General features: G+C 38.3%; 1 protein-coding gene across 1 annotated transcript in view; it reads left to right on the top strand.

The window, feature by feature from the left end:
* The window catches only part of TBC1D8B (TBC1 domain family member 8B), a 38,731-nt gene extending 19,761 nt beyond the window's left edge, over positions 1 to 18,970 (top strand). Inside the window, exons 7-21 of the mRNA XM_076347247.1 lie at positions 302 to 469; positions 1,807 to 1,956; positions 4,902 to 5,052; positions 6,459 to 6,673; positions 7,115 to 7,232; positions 7,937 to 8,222; positions 9,923 to 10,052; positions 13,487 to 13,585; positions 14,767 to 14,835; positions 15,050 to 15,290; positions 16,166 to 16,231; positions 16,536 to 16,619; positions 17,499 to 17,555; positions 17,860 to 17,957; positions 18,311 to 18,970. Coding sequence (XP_076203362.1) covers positions 302 to 469; positions 1,807 to 1,956; positions 4,902 to 5,052; positions 6,459 to 6,673; positions 7,115 to 7,232; positions 7,937 to 8,222; positions 9,923 to 10,052; positions 13,487 to 13,585; positions 14,767 to 14,835; positions 15,050 to 15,290; positions 16,166 to 16,231; positions 16,536 to 16,619; positions 17,499 to 17,555; positions 17,860 to 17,957; positions 18,311 to 18,721 — 2,343 coding nt within the window. The 3' untranslated portion in view covers positions 18,722 to 18,970. The remainder of the gene's footprint in view (positions 1 to 301; positions 470 to 1,806; positions 1,957 to 4,901; positions 5,053 to 6,458; positions 6,674 to 7,114; positions 7,233 to 7,936; positions 8,223 to 9,922; positions 10,053 to 13,486; positions 13,586 to 14,766; positions 14,836 to 15,049; positions 15,291 to 16,165; positions 16,232 to 16,535; positions 16,620 to 17,498; positions 17,556 to 17,859; positions 17,958 to 18,310) is intronic.
* The last annotated feature ends 274 nt before the right edge of the window (positions 18,971 to 19,244 follow it).

Below are 19,244 nucleotides of genomic sequence, written 5' to 3'. Positions count from 1 at the left end.
CTTCAGCAGGTAGAAGGAGGCAAAATTTTCGAATAAGCTCAGCACTCACAGTGGGGAAGATCTTTTCAAAGATTTTTGGTACTCTGTTGAAAATCTATCGCATAATACTTATTACCTTGTGCTAAAATAGCTCCAGACCACTGGGCTTAAAAGTAGTGAGTTTGCTATTTGTGTTACTAATTCTGCTTGTGGGGTGCTTCATACTACTGTTTCATGTACACATGTATTTTTAATAGGTTTTCTCTTTTAGAAGTAAGCTGGTAAGATTTCTTGCCTAATTTATGTGTCTTTGCTTCCATAGGTCACAGGGGTGGATAAGGCAGATCCAGCCAACAGAGGAGTCAGCATTAGTACCAAAGGAAAAACAGCTTTTCGTTTCACGGAGGTTAGAGATTTCGAACAGCTTGTGGCAAAGCTCAGAATGAAATGCAATGCAACTTCAAGTCCACAACACATCATAAATACAGAGGTAGCTGCTCTGCTAATTCTAATTTCTTAGTACGTGTTCCTAGGAATAAGGTTGTGTAGTCTTACTAAGAGTTTACGTATTGTTGTCAGTGTTTCGCTGTGTAATGCAACACATTTATATTTAAGCCTGAATCTAGACACAAGGTGGGTAACAATGTCTGCTCTACCTCTAGATTTCAAGTTGTCTAAATCTTTTTTTTTTCCTCTTTAAAAAATCATGTTCCCATCTCTTGCCTTAAGACCCTTCACATTAAAACAAAAGTCCACCAGTCTGATGTAAAATGATGTGTAGCTGTGTTGTTTTTTGCCAGCTGACTATTTGACTCAGGAAGTTGATGGAATGATTGTAAGGTTGTTTCTAGATGTGAAGAAATCTGTATGTGTAGTTTCATGCATGAGAAATAAGAAAGCAATGACAAAACATCCTTAACAAGCATTACTTATTATAGTTGCTGTACCTCTTCCCTGAAGATTTTCCCCTGGAAAAAAATTAAATAGATTCAGCTGGCGTAGGCTCTAAAGTGAGTTGTAAGAGTGGAGAAGCGTACAAATAAATACCTTTTGGTAGAAAATAATCAGTATATCAGTAAAATCTCTACTTTGAGATTTTGATTCTTAAGGGTTAAAAGGCAGAAATGAGTAATAAAAGCAAGATAGTTTGATATCAGCAGAAATGCTCAGCTGATAAGGGTACAGCACAGCCTTGGGAGACCTGAGTGGTAAGGTCTGCTGCTCAAGGGCATTTCCTTTTAGATTACCTTATTTCAGGTTGTATCTGCATTATATTGACATACCATGCTAAGTCATGTACCTCTGGTTTTAAGGTGTGGAAAAATAAATAATACGTGCCCATATGAAAGAGAATGTGTTAAACAATGGTCCTACTGTGAATGCATTCTGGTTTTGGTTCTTTTACTTTATTTTCCATCAGGTTTTGAAAAACAATCCAGGTTCTAATGCTGGTTTTTAAATGCTCTCAGCATTTCTGTATAGTTCAGTATATGGCTCCATTTAATTTAATGTTTTTCTTTTGACTTCAGTGGTGATGGATGGTCAGGCCTCCCTACCTATTACAGTTCTCATTATGAATATTTGTCCTTTCATAATTAAGTTTTTGGCTGTAGAGATGGATTTTTTTCCAAGTGCAGCCTCCTGAAAGCCCAGCTGTGCAGAGCAGGGATTGCCGTTTTTAATTTATTTTGGAAGTCTGTATCTGGTACCTGTAACTTAATATCATAAACAATGATGGTTTAGAAGCAAAACGGTTTCTGGTATCAGTGCTGCTTCTTGAAGGATTGTTTGGCATTTATAACTACCACTGCTCAATTTTTTTTCAAGGTTGCAGCTAGTTCTGCCTCTGACAGTCCAAAGGATTTTGATGCAGGACCGTCAAAGATGGGTCAGAGAGATAACAGCAAAACTGTCAGTACAGAAGCCCTAATGACTGTCTACCATCCTCAAGATGCTGAGAATCTAGACTCTAAAATGGTAAGGGATAAAATGGCCAACAGTTTTTGGAATCTAATTGGAAAGGACTGAAGTATATTCAAAATGTATTCCAGCAAGGCTGCTGATTTCCTCTGGGGCTTTGCCAATCTTCTTTCATCTGCATTTTCTGTATTTGGAGTCCACAGGGTGCTTCTTCATGGCTCCATTCAATTTTCTGCTCATCTTGTTTAATAATGATATGCCTTATCTTCATGGAGCTAATTCCTCCTGCTCTTCCACCCCTCAGGGAAGAGTTGGCTGTTTGTTTTATGATAGTGAACATGTTTCGTTTCTATCTGAATTGTCAAGATACAAAGTCACTACAAATGCTTTGGGAGCAAGGAGAATGTTATCAAGAAATTGACTTAATTTCTTCCTTGCTTCATTCTTTTGCAGTTCTGTCTAACAAAGTTATGCTCTGGAGAATGTTTCTTCAATTGTTTTTGCAGTAGGACATCCTATTTTTGCTTCTCCATAGTGTGTGCAAGAAGACAGAAAGGTTTTATTTTAAAATTAAGTCTTTCAGCAGAACTGGGTAAATTAAGATATGGAATTTTTTATATTAGAAATATCAGAAAATAAACACCCTTTGGGCAGGAGAAAAGGGAATCCAGATTTTTAAGTTCTGCTTTTTATAGTATGTTGAACAAAAGCGGACAAATCTACTTTTCCTTTTAGCACCTTTAATTGCTTTAACAATGTTAAATCTTACTGCTGCATGTGCAGAAAATGTAGTGGCAATGTTCACCCTGTCTCAGCCCTGGAGCCTCGCATGAGTTGGAGCACCTGATCATCAGTTGCTTTGCTTCAGAGAAATTGAATTGCGTTTTACATGCATAATCAATAGTTTATTAGTAATCTTCTACTTTACAAAGGATCTATTTCACTGTTTCTACTATCTCTGCCTCCTTCTACTCTGCAGGTAAAATGCCTGTAACTTCAATTTTGTCTGAATAGGGAATTTTTGCCACTTTTCATTTTGTGAAGCAGGTTTTACTTACATGGCTGGTCCCACTGAAGTTCAGATGCATACACTGTTATCTTCTATGTTGACAGAAATTGCTAGTGTGTAAAAAACATTCTATCTGGTTGATAAATATTTGATTAAACGTAAAACCTATATGGGCATAAGTGTTTTCAGCTATTAGTTCCCCTCCTTAATCCAACTAGACTTCATTCTCCTGCAAATTTTCCTGATTATTGATTCTCTCCTAGTGCCATTTGGAGCTCATGTAAATAAACTGAGGAAAGACTGAGAAACTGTGGGAGTATAAGGACACTGATGTCATGCCATCTCTCTGTGTCCTTTCCACCATTTGTAGCCATTCTGTTCCAAATCTGTCAACTAATATAATGCAACAAAGCATAATGAATCAAAAAAAGGAAGCAACCTGTTTGCCTGTTGAGTTTCTGTGGGATATTATTCCATCTGTAGCAGAGTTAGTACATTTTTATTGCGGTTAGCAAAGAACAGTTCATAGACATGTTGAAATCAAAATACGTTAATTTATCAGAGTAATTAGGCAGGTGTCTGTGACAGTGAGTTGACTTTGCAAATAATTACTTGCTTGATTTCATTGCGCTATCATGGCCAAATACTTTTTCTCATAGTTTGTTTGCTAGAGCTCTCAAATTAGCACAGAGAAACCTGCCACCACACGTAAGCAATCTGAACCTTCTATTTTTCCCAGTTGTCTTTTCTACTGCTTCATTCAATTTCATCTTTTTTCCTTCTATTGATTTACCCTTTACCAAGAAAATGTTACTCTCTTTATCACAAAGCAGCAACAAAAAATGGGATATTTTAAAATTGGCCCAAGTTACAGTAAGCAGATTTGTTTGTATGTATGTATCGTACAAACATATATATATATATTTTTACATGGAAATAGCTGAAAAAGAATCTTATAAGAGGAAGTTTTAATGTACTTCTGGTTTTTTGCCATAGGAATTATATCAAATGTTGAATTTTCTTATCCATTATGCTGGCAATGCATTTTTGGAACACCTCAGGAGAACTGTGATGGCAGAATTTGTCTGCACAGTTGCACCTTGCACTGGTTAGCTGTCTTACTGCTTTATCACTGTTCATTGACTCCCTTTAAGTCCCTAGTACTTCGTGGTCCTTTGATAATAATGTAGTTTTTGCTGATGTGGTGTCAAAGTTGCAAATGGTTCCATCTAGAGGTAACAAATAGGGCTGTCTACCTATTGATTTTTTTAAAAAAAGATAAGTTTAGCAGAATAGCGAACAATAAAACATAACAAATAGATGGTGATGACTTCATTTAAAATGAAAAACCAGCTTGCATACAGTTATTGCTGTTTATGGGTTGGAATCATTCTCAAGTGGAAAGTAAGGAAAAAGTTGAACTTAGGAGTGGCTTGAAAAAGGTGAAAGGGAGTAATTGTTTGCTGTCTTAATATAACAACAAGGGTGCTTCAAGTGAAGTTAGAAGGCGGCAGGTTTGTCTGGGTTCAGGAAGTAATTTGCAGGGAAAAATCTGCTGTGTATTGTTAAATTCAGAGAGATTGCCTCTGCTGAGGATGTGCCTGTGCTTCTATTTGCTGGGGAGTGGAGGAGGATTTTGCGGATGTTTGCTTGAACTTACTGTCCTGTGGCACTTGCTGTTGGTTTCTGTCAGATGGGATACTGGATTAGATTTACCTTTTGTCTGATCTGGTATAGACATTCTTGAAATAATATACTTTAAAGAATAGTAGGTCATGTAGGAGATGGCATTGTATGCCAAATTTATACTATGCACAGGTTAGATTTTGCTCTGATTTGCATCAGCATTCATTTCACATATCAATATGGATGCCAATGCCGTCATTTCCAGTTTATATGAATATATCTGAGAGCAAAATTTGGTTCTGTTCTCTGAAACTTGAGGAAAAATCTCCCAGTATACTTAGTGCTTGTCGTCTTCTGCTTTTCATAGTTGAAAGAAAAAATGAAAGAACAGTCCTGGAACATCCTCTTTGTCGAACGGGGACATGGTGTCAGTATGTTTCGAACAAAGAAGACTCGAGACCTGGTTGTAAGAGGAATCCCGGAGGCATTAAGAGGAGAGCTCTGGCTACTCTTCTCAGGTATTGCATAGCAAGTATAATTGATTCATTTTGTGGACTCTACTGTATGGATGTTGTAGTTACTGACTGAACGTAGTCTGACAAAAAATGCTCTTACCTCTGGCAATTTATCCAAATCTTTCCAAAGAAGGACACTTCAGAAAAAAAAAAAAAGAGGAACAGGATAATTTTGTCTATTATTTTGTTTTGCATTGATTCAAACTAAACCTGTATCTGCTTCTTTTACAACAAAGTCGACTGAAAAATAACAGTAAGAATACATGCTGTTCCAGGGGACAATCAGTTTCAGCAAAGCCTCTTTACTTGATAAAAAGAAAAGCATGTTTGTGGGACTGTGTTTCAATTGTTTTGATTTAAACGTTCTGAGAGGATAGCGTTACCAGACAAAAAAAAAAAATGTTTTCCTGGCAGAGAATTTGGCCCCAGTTGTTGGCAGCTCTTTGCTATATGCTGTTGTTTGGTTTAAAGAGTGAGATGTACAGGAATTGTGGACTCTCTTACACATATGGGATCTCTTGCCAAAGCTCTGAATGTGCTTTTGTGGCTTTCTTCTGTAGAACACAGCTGTGTCAGAGCACTGAACTTGAGGAAATGGAGGCCCAGGGAATTAAGACACTGCTTTACACCACCTCTGTGTGCTTTCTATTCCCGTTCACTGAAACACTTAGAAAAGCAGCAGCCGCTGACTTGATCAGGGTCATACAGGAATCCTGTGTCAGATTCAGAAAATGAGCTGCAGATTTTGAGGAGCCATCCAGGACCTTACCTGCTAGCTGTACTTGCTGTGTTCCCCTGGGCAGAGCTTTCTGCTGTTTTGGAGGATCTGTTTATCATAACAAATGTATTTTATACTCTTCATTCAGCCTACTGTATGGTAGTTCCTTCTGAGGACATGTGAACATGGATTTATCTTTGCTAGTGTTCTTTGAGCATTTACATAGGCATTTACGCTTCTGTTACCAGACCGATATCTCTGTCTTGGAAAGTGTTGATATAAAAGTTATGGAATTAGGTAAATATCAATCCTTTGCCTAGTTTTTCTAATCTGTTTCCAGCTCTGCAAACGGAAAGGTATTGTGTTTGCCAGAAAACTTGGGCAAAATTGTAGGTGAAAGGAAGTCCCCCCCCCGCCTCCCCCAATGAAACAAAAAAGTCAGTAAAAAATCAACCTGATAATGGAAAGTGACTTAGATTTCCTCCAAGCCTTATTTTATTTCGCTTTTCTGTTTTCATTTCAGAGTAATTCCATTAATTTCAGTAGAATTACTCTGATACATTACTGCAGTAACATCTGGAGATTCATGAGGTACCTCAGTAGTCACCAAAAATTTTTATACAAATTGCAGACAATCATGTAGATACTTTACTGTTGTCCTCTAATACTGTGCAATACAATGTGTTGGCAGGTGCTGTAAATGATATGGCATCCAACCCTGGTTATTACACTGAGTTGGTGGAAAAGTCCTTAGGAACGTGCACTTTAGCTACCGATGAAATTGAACGAGATTTACGTCGCTCCTTACCTGAGCATCCTGCTTTTCAAAGTGACACAGGAATTTCTGCACTCAGGAGAGTTCTTACAGCTTATGCATACAGGAATCCCCAAATTGGATATTGTCAGGTACAGCAGTTTTGAGACTCTTAGTGTTGGTTGTCTAAATATTAGCTTATGATGGCACCTCATAAAATCAATCACGTAAGTATGTAATGGTTTCTTGCTCAGTGGTTCACTTACTTTGCTTATGTCATCCCACTATGTTACATGAGTTTTTACATTGTACTTGAATTTGTTGATAAATGTTGTCATGTCCACTTCATATATGCCTTTGCATTCTTACTAGACTTTTAGCACTTAAATATATTTTTATGAGTTTAAATACTATGCTCTGTATTTAATAATATAGAGGTAAAAGTCTTATACTGGATATGGCTGTAGGTTATCCTAGCACTCTAGAAATGTGCTGTAAAGTGCTTTCAGAAATACAAATTTTAACGAATGACAACAGTTGTGTTTTCACCATCTTTCCTCGTAAATGCTTCCTTTCCTGTTTAAATGTTACAGGCAATGAATATTTTGACATCAGTACTTCTGCTCTATGCTAAAGAGGAGGAAGCATTCTGGCTTTTGGTTGCTGTGTGTGAAAGGATGCTACCCGATTATTTCAATCGTCGAATCATTGGTAACATCCATCTGTCTCTTTATCTGTCTAGAATTGAATATAAATGATCATTCATTAAGAACAAATGTAAGGAATGAGCTGAACGCTGAACAGTGGAGAGAAACTGTTGCATTTGGTTCAGTATTGTGAAGTAGAAAATGGAAGTTACAGAGAACGTCCCAAGACTCCTCCTTAAGCAGGAGTGGATATGATTTTCAGATATTGTCGTTATTCTAGGCATAACTACTCAGGAAGTAGTCAATTAGACTATTATACTGTTCTTTTGGAATTATAACTGCAATTCATACTATCTATTTGAAATGTAGTCAGCTTAAATAAAGGAAAAAGTTACTCCAGGTACAGACTTACTCTTTGATCTCATACTCAGTACTTGCAGGTGTATATGCTAGAAGAAAATTGGACATGAAGTTTCTCTAACTGTAGAGAGCACGTATTGGCTGTCAGGAGAATCATTGGAAGTAGCCACATACCCACAAAAGTGCTAACGCTCTTTACAGCATGCAGCAAGGCTCTGGACCCATGCACAGAGTGCATAGCTTCCAACATAGGGAACGAAGCCAGTGGTTCCATGCAGCTAGGCCTGTGTTTGCTTTTACAACAAAGTTGCATTAGGAAAGGGGCTTGATTTCTGGCCGGTGCTCTGAGAAAAGTATGCTTCTCTGTATTAAGACTTGGGTGGTGGTTTTGTTATCCTTTCCCTGCAGGTGCCTTGGTAGATCAGGCAGTGTTTGAGGAGCTCATCAGGGTTCATCTGCCTCAGTTGACAGACCACATGACGGACATGACTTTTTTCTCCTCGGTCTCTCTCTCCTGGTTCCTTACCCTTTTTATCAGTGTGCTGCCTATTGAAAGTGCAGTCAATGTGGTGGACTGCTTCTTCTATGATGGAATAAAGGCAATCTTGCAGCTGGGTCTTGCAGTGCTGGAATACAACATGGAGAAGTTGCTGACTTGTAAGGATGATGCAGAAGCAGTCACTGTACTTAACAGGTATCAGTGTAACTTTTATTCTTATGGGCTGCGTAGCAGCTGTTATAATTGCAAATAGATAAGTCATTCTGGGGCAGCTGAGAAGACATCTGGCCAAGACTTCCAAAGGCTTCAAGGGAATTAAGTGTTCATATCGGGCCAAAATTCTGGAAGGGGTGGCAGGAAAGTGTGCCTGGATCCTCTGAAAATCCCATCCTCCATTAAAGTTCTTCTAAAACCATTGCCATTTTGTGTATTTTAAAGTAAAAGCAATGTGTTTTTTGCCTGGAATTTATGTCGCTTACAGAAGGTGGCTTTCCTTAATGATGAGGTAATCTAGAGCGCACTAAGACCGTTCCAAACAGTTCGGGCATCAGCTTACCGACAACACATTCTACAGCTCAGTTCTTGTAGTTTACGCTACTGGCTCCTCTGCTGCTAATGGCTTAAAATAGAAATAAGACAAAAAAATTAGAATGAGGACAATCATGACCAGATCTTTGTTCTATATTAGCATTTAAAGAATAAATTCAAATATGCAACATAAAGTGCATTTTAAACTGATGAATTGCAAGCAAAACTTGCACAGTTTTTGCTTCACTACCTACCTAAATTCTGTTGTTTCTGCTGTGATTGTGTATCGTGGAGTATTAAAACAGCAAAATGACTGTACTATAGGAGTCACGAAGTTACGACTGTTAAGAACTGATAATAAGAATTTTCTTTTAGTGAGACTTTTAAATGTTGCATGTTTGAATAGGGTAGGAGCTACAGAATTAGTGAGGAAAATGTAATTTTTATTAGAAGAGACCATGCAGCCTGGTATTTATCGTAAAACCTAGCTGTACTCATTTAAATGTTTAACACTTAAAAAAACCTAACAGTAAGACCACATTCACCCAGTTTAAACATACTACAATTTAAAATCTAGAAGTGTGGTGGTATTTTAATTTCTACTTGAACCAAACAAGCTGCTGTTTCCACTTGACACCCAAGATTTTGATGATTATTATGAACTCTTTTTGAACTCTTGCTTTCAACATTTTATCTGGCTGAAACACTTTTATTGCACAGTTAATCCAGCCTGCAGCATGCTGGTATATTTAAAAAATGATTACAGTAGTTGGCCTCTCCTCAAGAAAAAGCAAGCTATCAGTCCGTAGATGGGTGTTCCTTGATGTTGGCAAAGGAATTGGCCAGCCTCCATAATGGATCTGTTTAGGCTGGTTATGTAGGTATGATGAATAGGTGCAGATCAAGCATATCTTGGTTTATGCATATGAGGGAATTAAGATTGCCTTGGTCACAGTTCAGGACAAGCCTCTTTTCCTCTCTCCCAGTTATGTATTACAAACTCGCTAGGTGGATTAGAGAACCAGGGGAATGTCAAGGGGAATGCCGAGTGGAAGGGACCTTGGCAAGTCTCTAGTCTAACTTCCCAGTCAAAAGAGGATTACCGCTAGCACTAGATCACATCAGCCCTGTTATTGTCTAGCTGGGTCTTAAAAACTCCAAGGCTAGAAGCTCTACAACCTTCTCTGAATAGCCAGTTCCCATGTTTGTATACCTTTGTTCCTATTACAGCATATTTGTGCTACTCATGCTGATACTCTTTGCTATTTCCCATTCTCTGTGCACTTTTTCTTCAGTAGATGCTGATGTTACCGTTTTGTTGTGATAAACTGGTTCCTGCTGATTTCTCGTGTGTTTGCTTTGTGCAGATTTTTTGACAGTGTCACTAACAAAGACAGTCCTTTGCCTCCAGCTGTGCAGCAGGGCTCCAACCTCAGCAATACAAAGAGTGACCATCCAAAAGTGGACATTACTGATTTGATCCGAGAGTCAAATGAAGTATGTGTTCTTGTTGGGTATGTTTTTGCATCCCATGCAGTATTTACATTGCATGGGCTACCTTAAAAATAGTGCAGCTGCATTGTACAGACTAGAGTAGAAAATCTGTCTAGATTGGTAGAAATTGGGCTCTGTATTTTTTGAGCCTCACTGAAAACCTTATAGGTTATGGGATAGGTTTGTTTTTGTATTGTTTTGGTTTTTTAACTGCCTGGAATGTGCTTGCTAGGCTGTCCTGAGTGGAGTTCCCTAGGTTCATCACAGGTCGTGTATTGCCATCCCTCATTCACTTTATTAGTATGTCAACTAAATGACAAAGTACAGCAGAAACGGCCCTTGCATTTACCAATTTGAGACTGATTACTGCACATTGCAGATAGCGGTAACATTTGACATAACAACCCGTACAGGAAACTGTGTACTTGAGTAGTTTGTTGTGTGGGTTAAATGACTGTTTAGAGATGTGTTGGGTGAGGAAGACCAGTTATGATCTTTTAGCACTTTCTTTCAATTTGAAAGTTTGATTTCTGCAGCGTCTAGCTTTGCAGCTCTGCATTGGGGAGGAAATAAGTCTAGCTTCTCCTTCTCCTTTTGTCCTCAGATTTGCATGAGGGGTTTCCTTCCTTGGCATGATTTGTATCAGGGTATTAATCCATTTGTAGGTAGGTTTCTGCTCAGCCCACCTGAGGTGAAAGGCAAGCGGAGAGAAAAAATATGTTCACATTTTGTTTTTTCTATTAGCTGGTTTCTTTTATCTATATGATACTTTTTTTTTCTTTTCTGATTCTCAGTCATACGATTCTAGTGAAAGATACACGATACATCTCTTTTGGAAAAATGTTCTGGCCTTGACTCAGAAAAGATTAACTAACTGTAATTTGTATAATTTAGGAACTGTCTCTCTTGATTTTTACTGAGGAGAGGGCTTTGCCTTTAGTGGGGTGAACAAAGACAAGAATCAGAAATTCAAGTTCTCTTGAAGTGTCTTTATAGCATTGGGCTAATCATATAAAAGGTCTGTGCTTCTGCTATCGGTATTGTTTCACAAGAATGTTATACTGAAGAATCATGTTTGTAAAATGCTTTAAGATTCTTGTAAGAAGAGTTGCAAACTATTATGGGTCTTGTCATGGTGAGATCTCATAGTGAGGATGAATACTTGCAGAATAAAGAACAGAGATGGCAAATAATGAAGTGCTGTATACTGCATTCTGAAGTGTAAGCTGAAGCTTTCACATAGAAGGAATCATTACTGAAAGACAAAGCAAAAGAAACTCCCTTTCTTCTTCCCCTGCCTTTGCAGGCAGGTGACTGGACCAAAGCAATAGCCTCTGATTTGGTATGGCTTTTGAACATCGATTTGGGCAGATCCTTGAACCTGAATTTCCCACTTCCAAGTTGACAGCCCTGTTTCTAGGCCCGTATCCCCATTTCTATCTCATAGGCCCTTTTTTGGATGCAAATTTTTATCTTCAGTTGAAACTGAATGTCTTCAGTGCCGGTAAGTGTCACAACCTCTTGTTTGAGAACTGCTGATACAAAGTGAGAGTCAATTTCCTGCTTCCCATTTTGACCAGACAGTTAATTTCAACACAACTCTGTTGCGGTGAAGGGTTTTATTTTCATATCACTGTGGAAATAAAATAAAACAAATTTCAAAATGGGAAGATTGCTGCAGTGGAGATTTGTCATTCTGCAGATTGGTCTAGTTACAAATCATGAATAAGTGAACAGAGATATTCTTTGTGATACTGTTGCTTTGCATGGGTGTTCACAAGATAAATGAGATTAAGTGAAAAGATACGGAGTTGAATTTCAAAATGATGTTCAGTTTCATGCCGTTATGACTCAGGCACAAATGCAAGACTCATTCTTTGGCAGTCTAATCAGGTATGAAGAAGTCACTTTTAACTAGTGAATGGAAGAACGTGTAACATCACATCGCAGTAATTCAGAGTTAGATTATACATCTTGTTTATATTCTTACTGAGGCCACTGCACACTATCAGTGCCCAGACACCAGACCAGTGGATGAGTTATGATTCAGAGATGCAATTTCTCTGTTGTTCCTCTTTGTTGCAAGTCAGAACTATGCTGGTAGTGGTCTTTACAGGAACATAGAAATACAGTTCTGGAAGACAACTCCACAGGTCATCCAGTTCAGCTCCCTGTCCAGCATACACCCAGATCATCCTTGAAAAATGTCTAATGTTGTTAAAACTCTTCAACAAAAGAGAATCTGCAAAAACTTTAGCCCATTGTAGGGTTTCTCTGCCCTTGTCAGAAAATATCCTAATATCCAGTGTAGTTCCTCTTGGATGCTCATAAAGCGCTATTGAGGATAGTCAATTTGCAGTTTTCTCTGCAATTCCTTGTTGCTATTAGGTTGTTGTTGTTCACTCTTTCAACTCTGATCTTTTCTTTTTCTAGATTCAACACAACCAGTTCCTCTAACCTTTCCTCAAAGCTTATGTGCTCAGACTCTGTGACTGTGTTGCAGTTTTTCATACCTTGTTTAAAGTGCATTGCTGAAAATCGGAACAAAACACAAAAAACTTCTGAAAGTCCCGCCCAGTTTGGGCATTTATCACTCATTTGTTCTCAAAGTTTGGTATTAGAACCAGTTGTGCACCTGGTGCATGGTGATGGTGGTTAGACCATGTCTTCCTGGTTGCATGTGTTGCTGAAGAGTGTCAAAAACCTTACAGAAGTAAAGATGTATCCTATCTGCTGTTTTCAGTTCTACACACTAGACTGAATTTCCTCCTATGAGGAAATTAAATTGATTTCACGTGATCTTGATAAAGAATGTTGGCTCGTTTTGATTTATCTTTTCTATTTAGATTTTAATTGTTTAACAATTTGTTCCATGATTTCTCTGGGAATTTGTTTCTAGTTTTTGCCTACTATCCCACTTTTCTTTAAAGGTAAATGTATTTATTCTACTCCAATGCTCAGACACCTTCCCTGTCCTTCAGAAATTCCAGAGGTAGCTAGGAACAGTTCAGAAATTACTTCAGCTAATTTCTGAAGTTCAGTAGGGTGAACTTCAAGCCCTGACAACGTACACATCTTAGACTTTGCTACCTTGCAGTAGTAGTCACCATGTGATAGCAGAGTTGGATATGGAGCCGACATGCGGTAAAATCTCTTCCTTTGTCTTCCCACAAAGTGAACTACTCCAGTTTCTTCTTTCTCCATCACTCTTTGAAACACCTGCCCTTTTAAAAGTTACACTGTTTAGGGAGAATGTTAGTGCTCTAATAAATGATTTTTTGTTCAGAGTTTCTTGGATCTTCCTTTGTGTCCATACCTGTATTGTACTTAGATGCAAGAAAGACAAAAATGTCTGCTTAGGTGTTATCTAAGCACCTTAGATGCTTAGATGAAATCTAGCAACAGTTGATTTCATGGGACAATACTTTTCTTCTTAGAGATATGGTGATATTCGATATGAGGACGTTGAGAGCATGCGCTGCAGGAACAGGCTTTATGTGATCCAGATGTTAGAAGCTACGACCAAGCAGAATGTGGTGAGTGACTTGGAAGAGCTAAACCCTTCCCTCTGATAAAATTTGTTTCCTTTTGGAAAATTCATAGAAGAGCTCCTTTTTACAGGGCCAAATATATAATTTTATACACTGAAATCCCTCTCGTCTGCAGGGTGTCTGTTAACTGAGGTTTGGCCTGTGACATTTTCAGTCTGTGAATCACAGCATTGACCTTCTGGTCTCATTACAAGTAACACCATCATGGACAACTTCTAAAGGCTGGCATATCTCTGACACTTTGGATTGATTGGAACAGGCCTATATTTCTATCTGCTGTTGTTAAAATTGTTAATGCATTTCTCTTAAAGGCATAGAGCACTGTAAAATGTCCACAGTGCTACAGTAAAACAATTAATCACCTGCATTTTTACTCTGGGAAGCAATCCCAAATGTCACTGAAGAGATTATTGTACTGCATTCAACAAGGGTTGCTTTTTGTCTGTGGCGCGTGTGGATGTCTGGTAATGCGTGCATGGTGTGGTAGCTCTTCAGCTGCCAATATCATCCTTTAAGTTCAGACTCCTGAAGGAAGGTGGAGGTTGCAAGGTGCTTCCTTTGTTTGCCTATTCAGTGGCTCATTTCCAATAACTGATGATAGTACTAGTCTATTTAACAAGCAGTGCTTCTTTTTGTGGTAAATGTGGCCTGTAGCAACTGATACTAAATGCTGCTGGTTGTGCTAAGATGATAACTATTGTGTTTCATTTTACAAAACATACATATGGTGAAGATGGAACCTGGTCTTGTAGCTAACTTTGTTTTAAAAAGCTGTGAGCATTTTTTTTTTTAAATTTAAAAAATGAGGATTCAGCTTCACTGTTGAGAGCTGAACATGCATTTGCCTATTATAAAGGAAGCTATATGTTATATCATAATAAATAATTGAGTTTTATCTCCTGGGTTTCATAGTGTAGGCTCCACGTATGCAAGTAATGTGACTAGCTTGAAGCTCCCTTTTTTTAGGAGAAATTATTTCTTTCAGTCTATAATCTTCTGATTGCTTTTAAAAAGTTCTATTCTTACTCCTAATTGTAACATGCCAAAACCTGGAATATTCAAACAGTGTCTTTTAACGTAAGGTTAAGTCTCCCATAACTTTATTCTACAGGCTTATTCCAAAGAGGGAAGACTCATTAATTAATTTTCTCTTAATTTTGTTTCAGCTACGTGTTGTGTCCCAGGATGTAAAATTCAGTCCTAGTGATCTTGAAGAGCTTTATGAATTATTCAAGGTAATGTGCCATTTTCCTCACTTACCAAACATCCATCTTAATGGTGATCTGTGTTACGGGTGTGAAACAGTTTTAACAAATTGAGGTAAAAGCTAGATTCAACATATGTTTTACATGTCAGCTTTAAATCAAATTACATAGTTAACTTCCCACATCTTTCACCCAGAGAGGGCTGTTGTTTCAGAAAATCTAATGTTTTATCTTTCCTTTGCAGAAGGAGCACTTTCTTTCCTGTTATTGGAATGCAAATAGTCCTGTCTTGCAACATCATGATGCCAGTCTGCCATATCTTGACCAGTATCGGATAGATTGCCAGCAATTCAGGGTTCTCTGTCATCTCTTGAGCCCCTGGTCACACTGTGCAAACAGAGACTCGCTTGCATTGTGGACATTCAGACTGATGGATGAGAGCTCTGATTGCCTTATAAACTTCAAACAATTTGCCTGTGTTCTTGGTATGAGAATAACACACATATGTAGCACATTCATAAGGGAACTCCATCTTGGGAGTAGTCCTGGAGTGTATCACCTTCCATATTCTATCCAAAGAGCCTAAGGAGACTAGTCTCTTAATTTAGGGTCAAATAGTCCAATTTTTATCACGTGACATTAAATGCAAAGACTGTTTAAATGGCAAGCCAAATGCTCAAAGTGTATTTATAAGCTTGAGAGTGGGAGCTACACTATTTAGGTGAATGATAAAGGCTTTAAGTTACAGAACTGTGTTCTCATTTTCTTGTCTGTATTTCACCATAAAATAGCTAACACAAGGCTTTACAAACTAGTAACTTTTCTGAGATGTTAATCCCCTGGCGAATAATCTCCTATTTGAGATTAAATTTAAATATGGCTTTACCATCAAAATATCAGAAAATTAGGAAGTGGTATGATCTCATTGCCCAGCCTGTTTGGTTGATGATAAATGCTTCCTCATACTAAGCCATCTCATACACAGATCGTGCAAGATGACCAATGCCTTAATATCTCTGGGGAACTGAAAGTTTTCTTGACTTACTACTCTGTTCTTTTTATCTTGCTTTCAAAGTGGTATTGTTCAGTAAACAAAAATTTAAGGAAAAATGCTGAGAAGACATTAGTGCTATATTTCTTTGGTGCTGTGGTTTCATTTTAGTAAGTCATAGACATTGCTAGTGTTCTTTCCTCGGTGTAGGCAAACCCCAGGCTCAGCTGCTTCATCTCTAATTACACTCTGTGTAAGATAGGACACATGTCCAGTTCCAGCCTCCCTGGGTTGTATTTGTTTAGGTTAAGAGGGTGTTTTAAAGTTTGGTCCAGTTGAACAGACTGTCTTCCCTCTTTCCTCTAACAGATACCATGTATAATGGAAGTTTCACTGACAAACTCAAGCTTCTTTTTAAGTTGCACATCCCTCCAGGTAAGTGAGAGGCGGTGGCATTTGGGGAGGGCTGTTGCTGGCTTTTATCATCTTTGCATTTTTTTTTTTTCTTAGCTTTACTTTTCTTCCTGTTGTCACCAGTCCTGGCTACAGTACAGTCTGATAGCTGTAATACAGATGTGTATTTCTTCCAGAGTGACGTATTCTTTGGGAAGGACTTAATCTGCTCCAACGCCATTTCTCGTCGTAGGGACCATTTGTCTGTACAAAGCTTTTGCTTTTTATCACTGCTTTGGTAATGCTTGGGAGCCCCAAAACCACTTTATTCATTTATTTATTGCAGCTTTTACTGAAGTAGAATCTCTAAGCCCTTCCAAAGGTGGTGATCTTTCAAAAGAAGAACTGATCCACTTCAGCCAACTCGGTGGTAAGCTCCAGAGTGTGAGGCTTTGCCTGCAGAATATTAGAAGGAATCTATTAATTACCTTGTGGTGAAAAATGGGGAGCGCTTTTCTGAAAACTAGTAAATCCAGTAAATCATATCACTGTTAACAAGAATCCTCTGTGAAGATCTTCTGTAGATAGTTAGATTTTCATAAAGTAGTGTAGAATTTGTAGGTAGCTAGTCTGATGATTGAATTCAAAGGCCACGGGTGTTTACATGGAAATAGGGGAGTGTATTTGGTCAGCATTTTTCAGCATAGTAGGCAACCTGTTGCAGTGTTGTTGAAGTGATGGCCATTTCACTTTTGCATTCAAGGCATAAAGGGATGATATTTCCTACCTCAAGAAATAAAATATCCAAATCCATAATTATTTTGAGGCACATAAGCAAGCGTTTCAAAATCCTTTGTTTCCATTTTAAACCAAGTAAGCTGAAAAAAGTTTAGTGGAGTCTAAGTTTATGGAATTGATAAAATACTGTTTGGAAAGCTGTGTGGTTTTACTTCTTTGGAAAACAGATCCTTTTTGGTTTTTAAAAACTATCCAAAAGTACCTTATCTGTAATATATGGGTACTGTTCTCACCACTGTTCAAGACATGGTCCATGAACATTATGAAGATTATTTGCTTGATATAACTGGTTGCAGTTTCTTTTGTGATCTTCAGCCTCATGGTGGCTTCTATTTTTATAGAAAGTATGCAAATCTTACCGTGTGGTTTCTTCTTGGCCTAATCTGTGTTGAGAACATGGGAGTCGGTGAGGGTCTTGCTCCTTAAGGAAGGAATTTTGGTAAAAGGAAATGAACCATTGGTCCTCCTTTCTCAAATAACTCTTTCTTCTTTTTCTCCTCCTAAACTATAGTTTCATCTGTGGGGTATAGTCTTGAAAGTGATTCTTTGAAGAGCAGCCCAGAAAAAGGTAAAGTATCCTGGAGACACATTTGGTAACTGTGTGTCTTTTCGGGGAGCAGAGATGGGGAAGTGTGTGGTGACAAAGTATACTGAGTAACATCATCTCTAGCATAGAGCTAATATTATATCCACTTTTATAAATATAGTCCTAGGGGGCAAGAAGGTAGCGTAAACTCTGATCCTGTTTAGTCCTTGGCCCCACCACTCTGTTGAGCAGGAATGACATTGAGGATGCCAGTTCTTTTGCTCATCATCCCTCATGGGAAGTTCTTGTTTGTTCACTTTTTTTTTTTTCTTCTTTTTGTCGTTAGGGAAGGGGAAGGTTGATATTCAGGCATATCTGAAGCAATGGCAAGATGAACTTCTCAAAAAAGAAGAAAACATTAAGGATTTGCCAAGAATGAATCAGGTAAACTGTCTGTCTGAGTCTTACTTAAGTCTATTTTTGACTGCTGTTTATCCTTTAAGTCCTATTAGTAGTTTTCTAAAGGATTTGTAGGATCCCTTAAATTTCAGACCTTCACATTAATCATTAGACTGTGTTTTTTTTTAAACTGCTGTAACTGTAAGCTTATGAAGAGAGGGACTTTCAGACAAACTTAGGTTTACTGTCAGGGCTGGTCCCTGCCCATATTGTCATTATAGCAGTTGTTGTACCAGGTGCCTAGCAGCAGCAGGCACTGGATTGAGATCACAATGTGTAGTGAAAAAGGACAGTTGCGTTGCTGTTCTCTGAATAGTCTCCTCTATATCTCTCTGTAGTCTCAGTTCATCCAGTTCTCAAAAACTCTGTACAATCTGTTCCATGGGGATCCTGAGGAGGAACTGTTGTATCGGGCTATAGCGGTGGTTACCAGCCTCCTGCTGAAAATGGAAGAAGTTGGGAGAAGACTGCAGAGTCCCACATCACCGGTCAAAAGTCCAGTTACCGTTACGGAGGTGCCTGCTGAAATCCCCAGAAAAGGGCAGGAGGAAAGCAGCTTTGAGCAGACTGAAGGCAGCAAAGCACAGAGTTTGAGAGGGAACCATGAGTGGTCTTTTGCCTTTGAACAGATTCTGGCATCCTTATTAAATGAGCCAGCCTTTGTGAGGTTTTTTGAAAAACCTCATGACATAAAAGTTAAAATAGAGAGTGCTAAACATTTACAACTTAAAGCAAGAACCAGAGTGTAATTTTCTTTACGTTTGACTCTGAATTAACCACATAAAGCGCATACAAATGAAGATTGTTACTATGGAAATTGAGTCTGGTGTTTACATAGAGAATGGAGTTCGAAGAGTTAGCTTTAAATATCAGATTACTGGTATGTAATGTAAATAAAAATAGTTTGAAGCACAATCACTTTCTTGCATTGTTCATAAGTTTCACTCCAAAAAAAGGACTGAATAATAAACTCTTTACCATGTTATTAAAATATGCAACATTGCTTGGAAATACTGGATGTGACCTATTGTAAACCTATCTGAATGACAACTGTTACAGTGCGTGCTCTCCGGGTTCACTTCTATTACTGTGATAGAAGGAATGACTTCCAGCCATTTTCACTTAAAAGGACTATTGACAGCTTAGAAGTTGTCTTCCAGGTTAGTTTAATTAGTTATTTCCAAACTTGCATGTTGACTGGGATCAGAGCAGGGCGAAGACTAAGAATAGAGGCTATGGCAGGCACAAGAGCATGAGGTTAGAGAAGAAAGT

This window comes from Aptenodytes patagonicus, chromosome 9 (assembly GCF_965638725.1).
Source record: "Aptenodytes patagonicus chromosome 9, bAptPat1.pri.cur, whole genome shotgun sequence".
Classification (NCBI taxonomy): domain Eukaryota; kingdom Metazoa; phylum Chordata; class Aves; order Sphenisciformes; family Spheniscidae; genus Aptenodytes; species Aptenodytes patagonicus.
This window is presented reverse-complemented; position numbering and strand designations above follow the sequence as displayed.